This window comes from Amblyomma americanum, chromosome 1 (assembly GCF_052857255.1).
Source record: "Amblyomma americanum isolate KBUSLIRL-KWMA chromosome 1, ASM5285725v1, whole genome shotgun sequence".
In the NCBI taxonomy this organism is placed as follows: domain Eukaryota; kingdom Metazoa; phylum Arthropoda; class Arachnida; order Ixodida; family Ixodidae; genus Amblyomma; species Amblyomma americanum.
In genome coordinates this window covers 555,083,105-555,096,173 of record NC_135497.1, presented here as the reverse complement: position 1 = coordinate 555,096,173, position 13,069 = coordinate 555,083,105, and the positions used below count along the sequence as shown (strand labels likewise).

Genomic DNA, 13,069 nt, shown 5'->3' with positions numbered 1-13,069 from the left:
CTGCAAGTCTTCCTTCAGATATGCCAGTTTAGTTAAGTCCTTCGTCAGTGAAGCATCTTTCATAGTTGCAGGGCACTTCACTTCTAGTACTGATTTTGGACAGCATGAACAAGACAATAGTGCATCTGGAGATGCTCCAATAAAAGGCATGCTCCTTGCAATAAAAAGACCACAGTCTCGAAGACTGAAGTCCACATGTTTTTGAGACTCCGTTTTTATAAATGCGTGCACAGCTTTCTTCTCTGTTTCGGAGCCCCACCGCAGGTTGGAAACTTGAGGCATCTTCACCTATCCCATAATCTCCGCAACAAGGCCTGCTGCACCTGTGCTGCATGCTGCGACACGGTGCATTACAGAGGCAGTGATCCTCCCTCGACGTTCTTGTAACCATCTTGGTGACCTTGCTTGGCCTCGAGTAGCTTCCTCAATTTCACTACAGCATGCAGCTGTCAGTTCCACTTTTTTTCCCTCGTCTATGTCGAGGTCTTGGTATATTTCAGCAAGGGGCGGTTTCGCAGAGAGTTGCTTGCATCTGCCCACTCGTACAGGTTCCAGGGCAGCTGTCTCAGGGGCAGAATCTGTGTCCTCGCTGTCAGAGATTGAAGTCAGGATCAAAGTGTTTGGTGCAATTTCCTGAAAACACAGTATTGGAATTAGTGCCCTATTTGCAATGTCAGTGGATCTGGTTCTTTACAGTTGCACAAACAGTGAGCATTTTTTGTGTGTGTCCTTTCTCTACGTATGTATCAAAATTTATTTAATGAGAAGTCCTTACCTTCACTTGATGAAGAAACCTTGACACTTGCTCATCCGTGAGCACTGGTACTGAGTAGTCTGGTGCCTCGCTGACTTGGGGTGGTGCACGGCCTATTTTGGGCTTAAAAAATTCAATCTCCGAGACTGGTGCTGCCTGTGGAAAGTTCAGTGTCAATTACAATTTTGCTCACAAGTCTGTTCATGGCAGAATGAAAACAAAGACTTACTGTGCTTCCCTTTGATGCCTCAATCCATTTACATGCAACATCAGTTGGGGACGGGTCATTCAGGCCATACTGCGCAGTTGCCTCAACTCTAAACAAGAATGCAGCCACGTGTGTGCAGCATTCCCCAAGGCTGAAAAATAAGTAGGAAACATGAGAAATAAAAAGTTCACAAACAACTGTAATTATTGTTGAGAAGTGCGGCCCTTGAAAAAGTTTAAATGCCTTGTACAAAAGAATGCTGGAGGGTGAGATTTGACGACTTTTGTCATCCACAAGGCAACTCGATTAGGATGAATGCAACATCATGCAGTCAAGCATCGACAAATGATCTGGCTAACTATGACATGAATATTGTCGCAAAGTAGTGGCTTTAATAAAGCAGACTTGCATGGAGACCAATAACAGCTGCCTGAACAAACGGATTATTGGGCTGAGTTGCGCCCCACGAATGAATAATATGCGTCGGTGATCACAAGCGCTCTCGGTGATCACAAGCGCTCTCGGCGATCCTCGAAATAGACTACTGACAGCACTGGGCCGAGTTGAATTTAAAGACAGTATGGAAAATTACAGATAACATGTTACAAATGACAAGTACAATCTAGAACAGCCCAGATGCGGCAGCGTGTCACAAACAAAACGAGATAATTCTGGACAAATCTGCATGCGGCGAGCAAAGTGATAAAGCCGCGCTCGGGCAGCTGTTAGCACAGGAAACAAAGTTTACAATGACGAATTACGGCAGTATGGCAAACATTTCATTACACGCGCATAGTTAGGCGAACAGTAGCGCTTTTCTGCGCTGTAACGCAACTAGTACAGAATTTTCGAAAACAGGAAAGTCTCCATTCTTTGTGGTTTGATTCATAAAAATGAAAAATAAGGCAAGGTAAAGGCTCATGGCATTGTAGCTCTTATTATGATTCGCCTACTTACCCGGCCATGCAAGTGCAATGCGCACTTTCGACGGTTCCATCCTCCTTCACGATGCACCACGCATTGTAAGACTTCAAAAGCGTTTGACTGGCTTGCACAGTCGCCGCAATAACAACAACGCCGTCTCCGTGCGCTCCCGCCTTGAAAGATTTCACTTGCTTCACCTTCCCGCATATGAATGCGTTGTACGCATCTTCAAGTTTGTAAGACTTAAACTGTTCGTTCGTGTAAAAACACACGCCTTCACCCAAGATACAAATAAATATCTGCTGCTGTCACAGGAGGCAGATTTCGTGGGCCCGATGTAAAGGCGAACCGGACAACGTCGTCGTCGAGAGCGTCAGGCAGCTCCTCGCCTCTGAACGAAAGTTTCGCGCGGTACCGCACTTGCGCCTCGGTGTCCAGCTTCTTAAAATAATCACTTGACATCATTTTGTACAAGCGACGCACAATGAACGTAAGCACAGCCTCAAAACACGCACGGATAGTCGGGGTCTCCGTATCGCGCCGCCTGAAAAACACTGCCGGAAGTTCTTCGCCGGAAGTTTAGTGGGAGCAGCCAATGAGCGCCAGAGGCGCGCGTTTGTAAACAGTGAAAAGGAGTATAATGAATCGCACCCGGACACTGCTTACAACACTTTTCTGTCATTATTCAAGTTAGCTTATAACAAAATTTTTGCCGCAAGGCAACAAACGTTGAGAAGACTCGTAAACCATGGATAACAAACCATTCTATAAAACTAATTAAACAAAAAGACGCTCTTTTCAAACGTTTTATTGAAACAAAAGATCCTGAAGACCTGCGCGCTTTCAAGGCTTTCAGAAACAAAGTGACAAACTTTTTGAGACAGCAAAAGAAATTATCTTCACAATCTTTTTAACACTGAAGTTATGAAACATAGTGACGTTGCATGGCGAAGACTTAATATGGTTCCTGGTCGCGACGGCCAAAATTCACAGAACCTAGAAGGCTTGGTGCTAAATGAGACACCAACATCAGCATCATCACTTGCTAATGCATTCAACGAATTCCTCGCCACCCTGGTGAAGGATTCCCATGATTCACAGAGTTTAAAAAACACTAGATATTCTTCCCGTGACAGTGCATTTTTAAAACCAACTCTGAAGAAATTTGCGAAACGTTTCTCACCTTCAACAACAGCAAATCATGTGACTCGGATGACTTACAGATGCGCCCCGTAAAACACGTCATAGACATTATCAGCCCCATCCTTGAGCATGTGTATAACCTCTCTTTTGCACATGGCATATTCCCTAAAGGTATGCAGATAGCAAAAGTGAGCGTTCTTTTCAAAGGCAGCGATAAACATAGCCTAACTAATTACAGACCGATTTCTATTCTTCCAGTTTTTTCAAAGGGATTAGAAAAGTTAATTAGCAACAGGATGACTGAATTTTGTGAAAAGCATATTACACCAGCTAAATCTCAATTCGGATTTAGACAGGGACTTTCAACTGAATTAGCACTTATAACTCAAAAAGAACTCATTTTGCATGCAACAGAAAGCAAATTACTTACTCTGGGCGTATTTATTGATTTCTCGAAGGCGTTCGACCGCATAAATCATACATTACTAGTTAAACTTGCAATCTACGGATTTCGAGGTGAATTCCTAAGTTTAGTGAAAGGTTATCTCCAGTATCGCCAAGAAAGAGTGCACATTAATGCACACATATCTGAAACTAGGCAAATTAAGAGTGGGGTGCCTCATGGGAGTATCCTCGGCCCATTGTTGTTTAATATTTATATTAACGACATAACATCTATTGATGATTCAGCTACATTTGTTATTTACGCCGACGATACTACCATATTTTTTACTTCACCTGCACCGGTGGGCTTATTTGACCGGGCAAACATTACAATGTCAAAATTGTAAAAATGGAGCTAAGCTCATTAACAATCAACACTACTAAAACTAAAGCCATTCTCTTCAGGGAAAAAAATCAGGACGTGTCCGTTACTGATAATCGAATGATCGGAACATCAGTTAATGACATGGTCCATACTTACAAAAGCCTTGGGGTCATATTCGAGGAGCATTTCTCTTGGAATTCACATGTAGACATGGTGGCTAACAAAATTACCAAAGTAGTTGAACTAATAACCAAATTACGTTCGTTTTTACCGACCAGAATAAAGTTAGTTATTTATAACTCACTCATTCTTTCGCACATTAGCTATTGTCATCTGATTTGGGGCTCTACCACTGCCTCTAACATGAACAAGCTGTTGTTACTGCAGAAAAAAGCAGTGCACATCATTTCCGACTCCTCATATGACGCTCATACAGAACGCCTATTTAAAAATCTGAAAATCCGTCCAGTCTGTTTTTGTATAATGACACATTACTAACGCGATACTTTACAGCAAGAAACCAAGGAAATAATATCATTGCAACATTATCGAACCTGATGAGAAATAATGTTTATGAAACACGTCACCATGAAATATGGCACATTCCACCAGTGCGCACCAACTAAGGCACTCAGTCATTACGAGTGAGATTACCGTCCCTTCTAAATATTCGTAATCTATGAACAAAAATCTGTAAGCTAAAAGAAAACGTAGAAGATAGACTGCGTCTTTTCCTACAGTTTTTACAACTTTCATCAATGTGTCACTTTCTATTGTTTTTCTAACGTTCAGATTGTTGGCATTGTTATCCTGTATCCACCTGTGCTTCCTTGCTGTCATCCTTTCTTTTACTCAGCCATTATCCTTATATCTACCTTGTATCATTACACAGAATGTTTTTGACTAGTATATTGTGAATTATTTGTACACAGATATTAATAAGAGATTTGCACATTTAGCTTTCTGTCGTCACTCTTTATGTTCTGAGTTATAAATTTGCAACTGACTTGCCAACTATCACTTATACATGACTGTATGAACATGAATTCTTAAGGGGCACAGACAACGTCAAGCTGTCTTCTGCTTTTTGTCTGTGCTCGAGACCTCTGTAAAGATGTCGAATAAAGATGAATGAATGAAATGTGTTATGTGAATAGGAAAGTGGTGACGAAGTGACAAGTGCGTGTCATCAAACAACAAGGTGAGAGACATGTGTCACCAAAAGAACAGCACTGAAGTAAAAGCACAGTGTTTGTTGTTGCTGTACGAGGTGTGTAGTGAAATCTGTATTGTGAAGAGGAAAGTGGCGAAAGAGTGATGTGTGCGCGGCAAAAAACTACGAATTGATAGACATGTTAAACCAACAGCAAACGAAGTGCGGTGAAGTAAACCGGAGTGTTTGAGCTAGGTGTATGATGTAGTGAAATGTGCAGAGAGAAGCGGAAATTGGTGACTCAAGTGGCCGTGTCAGCAAACAAAGCGATGGGCATGCAAGTGACATCAATGAACAGGTGGTGAAAAATGATTTGTGTGCGTCAACAAAGAACAAAGTGATGTGTGTGTCCAAAGATGAGTAAGGAACAGAGCGGTGAAGCAACTGTTGTGTCTGTGTGTGGTGCAAGATGTGGTATGTGGTGAAATGTGTAATGTGAATAGAAAAGTGGGGACAAAGTGACGAGTGCACTTCGTTCAGTGTCTCGGCTAGCGCTATGAACAAGAAAATTGATCCGCTTGGATGAGACATCAAGAGCTTAACAGATATATGCCTGGTTGCCCTCCCTGCTTGAACGGAGGCCGAGTGATTTCGGGACGTCCGTTTCCCGCGAAAATTGGTCGACCGCATCCACGCAAAGCTACAGAAGCGCCATGCAATCACCGATCAAGTTGTACCTGTGGTGCTACATGCCGGACCCATTGAAGCTCACCTGGCTGTGCGCCCCATTACAAGTAGTGAACTCATCAGCCTTAGACTCTGCACAAGGATCAGGAAACTGTGTCTCTCCTAGACAACCAGTGGCTACAGCTTCAGTGAAGATAGTCTTCTGTAATGTTTTAAGCGCTTTCACGAGTTACAATGGCTTAAGCTTGTCGGGATGAGGGGCATCTCGCCAAGTGTGCTGCAGATAATTGCAGAGCAGAACAAGTGGCTCACTGTTCTCAATTTTTAGGAATGGGAGAAGGTCGACGATTCGTGCCTTGAGCTGCTTGGCCTTCACTGTCTTTTGTGGTTTGTCAGCCTCTCATTGATGCAAAACGCATATCGCGGTATTGTTGCATGATCAGGGGTGCGTGAAAGTGGGCCTTGGAGAGTTCATCGCTGAGCGATGCATGCAACTCAATGGCATCAGCATAAAATCGTTTATTAGAAACTGCAAGGTGCTGCAAATTTAGAGCATGGTTAGGCTCCCGAACCATTCTAGATATTGAAGCAGGGTTGGGATAAGTGCATCGGAGGACGCAGCTATCATGGTTTATTTCATACTGACAGTTGCTGGCAGGTCCAGTTGTTCACCCTGACAAGCCCAATATCAACCAGCACCATGGATACTCATCTTTTCTTCCTATTTGCATTCCTTTTGCAAAGTCACTGTTCATACATTCTGTTGGAACGGCAAGGCTTGTTCAAGAAAAGAATTTGTCACGAATTCTGCTGGGCAGCCAAGCTGGGGCAGGGAAAGCCTCCCTGTTTCATTCATCAGCGTTATGTTGAATACATGTATATAGGTTGTAAAAAGCGGCGAGTGCGCGGCAAAAATCAACGAAGTTAGATGCATGTCATGCTACAGCAAAGGAACTGCGGTGAAGTAAATCAGAGTGTTTGTGTTAAGTGTATCATGTGTGATGTAGTGAAATGTGCAATTAGAAGAGGAAAAAGGCGTTCTAAGTGAAGTGGCCGTGTCAGCAAACAAAGCGATGTGCATGCAATTGACATCAATGAACAAGTGTTGAAAAAGTGACGTATGTGTATGTCAAACAAAAACAAAGCGATGTGTGTGTGAAATGATTAAGAAACAGAACGCCGAAGTAGCTAGAGTGTGTTTGTGTGTGGTGTAAGATGGAGTACGAGGTGAAATGTGCAATGTGGATAGGAAAGTGGCGACAAAGTGATGAGTTCTTGTCATCAAACAAAGAGTAAGACATCTCAAGCGACTGCAAGGAACAGCGGTGAAGTAAACCGGAGTGTTTGTGTTAGGTGTATGATGTGTGATGTAGTGAAATGTGCAATGAGAAGAGGAAAGAGGAGACTAAGTCAAATGGGCATGTCAGCAAAGTGATGAACATGCAAATGACATCAATGAAAAAGGGAAAAGTTATGTGTGTGCGTCAACAAACAACAAAGTGATGTTTGTGTCAAATGACGATTAAGGAACAGAATAATGAAGCAGCTGGAGTGTTTTTGTGCGGTGTAAGATGTGTTATGTGGTGAAATGTGTTACGTGAATAGGAAAGTGGTGACGAAGTGACAAGTACGTGTCATCAAACAACAAGGTGAGAGACATGTCGTGTCACCAAAAGAACAGCACTGAAGTAAAGCGCACTGTTTGTGTGTGCTGTACGAGGTGTGTAGCAAAATGTGAAATGTGAATAGGAAAGGGGCAAAACATTTGATCAGTGCACGCCAAAAAACGAATTGATCGACATGTTAAGCAACAGCAAAGGAACTGCGGTGAAGTAAACCGGAGTGTTTAAGTTAGGTGTATGATGTAGTGAAATGTGCAGAGAGAAGCAGAAATTGGCGACTCAAGTGGCCGTGTCAGCAAACAAAGCGATGGGCACGCAAGTGACATCAATGGACAAGTGGTGAAAACTGATTTGTGTGCATCAACAAAGAACAAAGTGATGTGTGTGTCAGAAGATAATTAAGGAACAGAGCGGTGAAGCAACTGTCATGTTTGTATGTGGTGCAAGATGTGGTATGTGGTGAAATGTGTAATGTGAATAGGAAAGCGGTAGCAAAGTGACTACTGCAATTCGTTCAGTGCCTCGGCAAGCGCTAGAGACAAGAAAATTTATCCGCCTGAACGAGATATCAAGAGCTTAACAGACATATGCCTGGATGCCCTCCCTGCTTGCACGGAGGCCGAGTGATTTCGGGACGTCCGTTTTCCGCGGGTGTTGGCCGACTGCTTCCACGCAATGCTGCAGAAGTGCCATCTATTCAGCGATCAAGTTGTACCTGTGCTGTTAGATTCTGGATCCCTTGAAGCTGATGTGGCTGGGTGCCCCATTACAAATAGTGGACTCATTACCGAACAAAACCTTTCGATATTTCGGAAAAAAATAGAAAAACTATCCTGGAAAGAAGATTTAGAAAGTGATGATGTGTACGTAGCTTATGATACATTTCTTGAAATACTGCAGCCTGTATATGCGGCTAGCTTTCCTGAAGTGCGTATTAAATAAAAGAGGAAGATTAGAAAGCCTTGGGTCACAGCTGAACTTAGAACAAGAAATCATTATAAAAATTACCTTTACAATCTCTTTATAAAAACTAAAGATCTGAATAAATATAAAGATTTTAAAGTCTATCGAAATCGCCTGAAGAAGGACTTAGCAATAGCATGTCGTGAACATTTTGCAAATCTTCTGGAATTTTAAACCAGGATCCACGGATGTAACATGGAAGAGATTAGCTTCACTATTGAATTATAAGGCATCACCGAATGTGATTCAGAAACTGAATATAGACGGCACTGAACCAACTGGAAAACCACTTGCAGATGCGTTTAATAAATATCTAGTCAATCTTATGGTGCAAGATAGCATTCAGAACAATATGGAAAACCTTCGATGGAATAGAGACAATTTTTCTGCACCCAACAAGCGAGGCTGAAGTGTTTACCGTTATAACGGGCTTAAACAGCAGTAATGCCAGAGATGTCAATGGTTTTAAAACAAAACCTCTTAAATACGTCGCTGATCTCCTTGCCTCAGTTATAACACATATCTTCAACCTTGGTCTTAATCAAGGTGTCTTTCCCCACAAAATGTAGCTTGCACGGGTAACTGTTGTTCATAAAAAGGGCGACAAGAATGACATGAACAATTACCGGCCTATCTCTATCTTCCCTATTTTATCTAAAGCCTTCGAGAAAGTGATACTGAGCCGCTTTAGCAAATTTGAAGAAAAACATAAGATAATAACTAACTCTCAGTATGGCTTTCGGCGAGTTCTAAGTACACAATTTGCTCTTCTGACACTAAAGAAACATATTTTAAAACATATCGAGCAAGGTAATTTTATACTTGGAATATTTCTAGACTTTTCCAAGGCGTTCGACATCATAAATCATAAAATATTAATTCTTAAATGTCAGCAGTATGGTTTTCGTGGCAAAGCCATACATTTAATACAATCTTACGTGGAACATCGAAAACAAATAGTTAAAATAGCTGACTCGGTCTATGAACAACTAGAGGTGCGTAGTGGTGTACCGCAGGGCAGTATTTTGGGTCCATTCTTGTTCAACATGTACATAAATGATATTAAACATTTTCCCCACTGCCAAATTTATTATATATGCCGATGACCTGAGGACTTTTTTGCAGGAAAAGATATTGAAGAATTATTTGACTCCGCACAATCCATACTGCTTGCTTTAGAGGAATGTACTCAGAAAAACTGCCCGACAGTCAATGTGTCCAAAACTAAATGCATTTTGTTCAGGTCTAAGAAGAGAAATATAACAGTAAACAGAAATATAGCCTTAAACTCTATTCCGATTGAAATTGTTTCTACTTTGAAAACTTTAGAATTTTTTTCATGAAACTTTATCCTGGGATTATCATATCAATCATCTAGTAGCAAAATGTTCTCAAGTTATAGGCCTCCAATATCGCAACTGCTGTATTCTGCCCCGAAAGGTTATGCTGGCCATTTATAACACCCTGTTCTCCTCAAGGTTAAAAAACTACTGTCAGTTAGTCTGGGTGCCTACAACAAAGGAAAATGTACAAAAGCTCCATATATTGCAGAAAAGGTTTCTTCGTACAGTAGAAAATGTACATAGTCGTTTTCACACCCGTGAGCTATTTTTAAACTACAATGTGATGTCTATTATGTGAATGTGTGACTGCCAACTGAGTAAGCTTTATAAACAGGAAGTAAAGAATGGTGGAGCATTCTTAAAACAGTTAGCGAACTTACAAAACAACACCCCGAGTCACGTCACCCGTTACAGTGAATACTGGAATGTCAAAACATACCGCACAACATACGGTCATCAAACACTGCAAAATCAGTTGCCGAGATTATTAAATAAATTGAACAGAGAAAATGTACAGTTAGAAATATATGCATTTAAAGAAATCAGAAAATACTTCATGTCCAAATGATCAGGCCTGATTTTCACTGACAATCCGCAATTACACTTATTTTTTTCCGTTTCTTAACACTTGAGTCTGTTTCTACACCTATATCTTTTTCAATTCAATCATTTCTCTTTACCCCAAGCGACCATGTTTACCCACCGTTTTTTTACTGTATTGTATCAATACTATTTCCCCCTGACGAATGAACTGTAAATATGACTGTCTTTTTTGCCTTACTAGACTATAACCGCATATGCAATTTTGTTCTTATTAGTTCATAGAATTAGACTTGTCATTCTTTCATGCTTTAAATCAAGATAATTTTATGTTCTATCCATCAGGTTGTATGTAATATTTGATGTCCTATCTATTCATTTGTGCCGTATATACAAAATTTTGTTGTATTTGAGTCTAGGAAAATGGAATTTATTTATCAGGGTGTACTTTGAGCTGTACTGTGTATTACATCTTTTTTCTTGCGTACAAGTATTGCCCCTGTACTGTTGCCAAGTACATGGGGCCTGCGGCTCTGTCAAGCTGTCGTTTGTTACAGCTTTTACTGCCGGCCTCCAGTGTCGATCATGTACTCTACGACACAAAGACATTATTATTATTACTTTATTATTATTATTAATATTATTATTATAATTATTAGTAGACTAAGACTGCACAAGGATCAGAAAACTGTGTCTCTTCTAGAAAACCAGTGGCAACAGCTTTAGTGAAGGTAGTATTCTGTAATGTGTTAAGTATTTTCACGAGTTGCAATGGCTTGAGCTTGTCCGGATGAGGGGCCTCTCGCCAAGTGAGCTGCACCTAATTGCAGAGGAAAACAAGTGGCTCACTGTTCTCAACCTTTAGGAATGCGAGAACTTTGACCATTCACGCCTTGAGCTGCTTGGCCTTCACTCTCTTTTGTGGTATGTCAGCTTCTTATCGACGCAGATCGCATATCGTGGCATTATTGTACTGATCAGCGGTGCGTGTAAGCTGGCCTTGTAGAGTTCATCGCTGAGCGGCGCATGCAATTCGATGGCATCGGTATAAAATCGTTTATTAGAAACTGCAAGGCGTTGCAAATTCAGAGCACGGTTAGGCTCCCGAACCGTTCTAGATATTGAAGCAGGGTTGGGACAAAAGCATCGAAGGACACAGCTATCATGGCTTATTTCGTACTGAGCAGTGCTGGCAGGTCGAATTGTTCACTCTGACAAGGCGAATATCAACCACCACCTTGGATACTCCCCTTTTATTAATATTTGCATTCTGTTTGCAAAGTCACTGTTCATACATTCTGTTGGAACAGCAAAACTTGTTGAAGAAAATAATTTGTCATGAATTCTGCTGGGCAGCCAATCTTGGCAAGGAAAGCCTTCCTGCTTTGCTCATCAGCATTATGTTGAATACATGCATATACGTTGTAAATAGTGGTGACTGCGCGGCAAAAAACAATGAAGTGAGAAATGTCAAGCGACTGCAAAGGAACTGCGGTGAAGTAAACCGGAGAGTTTGTGTTAGGTGTATATTGTGTGATGTAGTGAAATGTGCAATCAGAAGAAGAGGAGACTAAGTCAACTTGGGCGTGTTAGCAAACAAAGTCATGAGCATGCAAATGACATCAATGAAAAAGTGAAAAAGTGATATGTTTGCGTCAACAAGCAACACTGATGTGCATGTCAAATAACGATTAAGGTCCAGAACGGTGAAGCACCTGGAGTGTTTTTGTGTTGTGTATTATGGGGTCCCTGGTGAAATGTCTAATGTGAATAGGAAAGTGGTGACAAAGTGATGAGTGCTTGTCATCAAACAACGAAGTGAGAGACATGTCAAGTGACAGCATGGAACAGCGGTGAAGTAAACCGGAGTGTTTGTATGTGGTGTATATGTGATCTAGTGAAATGTGCAATGAGAGGAGGAAAGTGGCGACTAAGTGAAGTGGGCATGTCAGCAAACAAAGAGATGGGCATGCAAGTGACATCAACGAACAAGTGAAAAAGTGATGTGTGCGTGTGTCAAATGATGCTTAAGGAACAGAGCGGTAAAGGAAGTGTCGTCTTTGTGTGTTGTAAGATGCGGTATGTGGTGAGATGAGCAATGTGAATAGCAAAGTGGCGACAAAGTGACGACTGCACTTCGTTAAATGTCTCGGCTAGCGCTATAAACAAGGCAATTGATCCGCTTGTACGAGATGTAAGAATAAGGATAAGAAAAGTATGACGACCAATTCAGAAAAGCCCCTTATCCCTTATGCTGTCTCAAAGCGACCTTTCAATAGAAGCACTTTTCTGGTTAAGAAAATAGCTGGGAGTGAGGTTATGAAATTTCACGTTCATCGGCTCAAAGAATACACATGTATTATGTAGTTTATACAAACATAGGGGTCAACAAAATGCAAAAGAACGATTTTGAAACAGCCTTGAATGGGCATGTCAGCTGGCGCGCCGTGAACACCATGTCAAATCCCTTCCTTCTGTTGACGCAGATCCTACTATTCGGCTGGGTTCACGCGGCCAATGCACACCAACATGCAGTTTGCCCCATCAGCACCGCGTGTCCCTTCTACGGAGACTGCGCTCATGAAACACCATGCCATCTATTCTGCTTGACACCACCTGGAGCGACATCAACCGAGTATAAAAGGAGCCTACCTGCCCCCAGCTTCTTCAGTGGGCATGTCAGCTGGCGCGCCGTGAACGCCATGTCAAATCCCTACCTTCTGTTCACGCAGATCCTACTATTCGGCTGGACTCAAGCGGCCAACGCACATCAAGATGCAGTTTGCCCCGTCAGCACCGCGTGTCCCTTCTACCGAGACTGCGCGCATGAATCAGCACGCCATCTATTCTGCTTGACATCACCTGGAGCGACATCAACCGAGTATAAAAGGAGCCTACCTGCCCCCAGCTTCTTCAGTGGGCATGTCAGCTGGCGCGCCGTGAACGCCATGTCAAATCCCTAC

The 13,069-nt window shown here is 42.0% G+C and overlaps 1 protein-coding gene across 1 annotated transcript; it reads right to left on the bottom strand.

The window, feature by feature from the left end:
* Positions 1-288: 288 nt before the first annotated feature.
* LOC144129903 (uncharacterized) lies at positions 289-6,340 on the bottom strand. Its single transcript, XM_077663965.1, has 5 exons — positions 6,285-6,340; positions 3,108-3,194; positions 984-1,113; positions 776-910; positions 289-633 (listed from the first exon to the last, which is right to left on the bottom strand). Exons 1-5 carry the CDS (start codon positions 6,338-6,340, stop codon positions 289-291), a joined length of 753 nt encoding a protein of 250 aa, XP_077520091.1.
* Between the last annotated feature and the right edge of the window lie 6,729 nt (positions 6,341-13,069).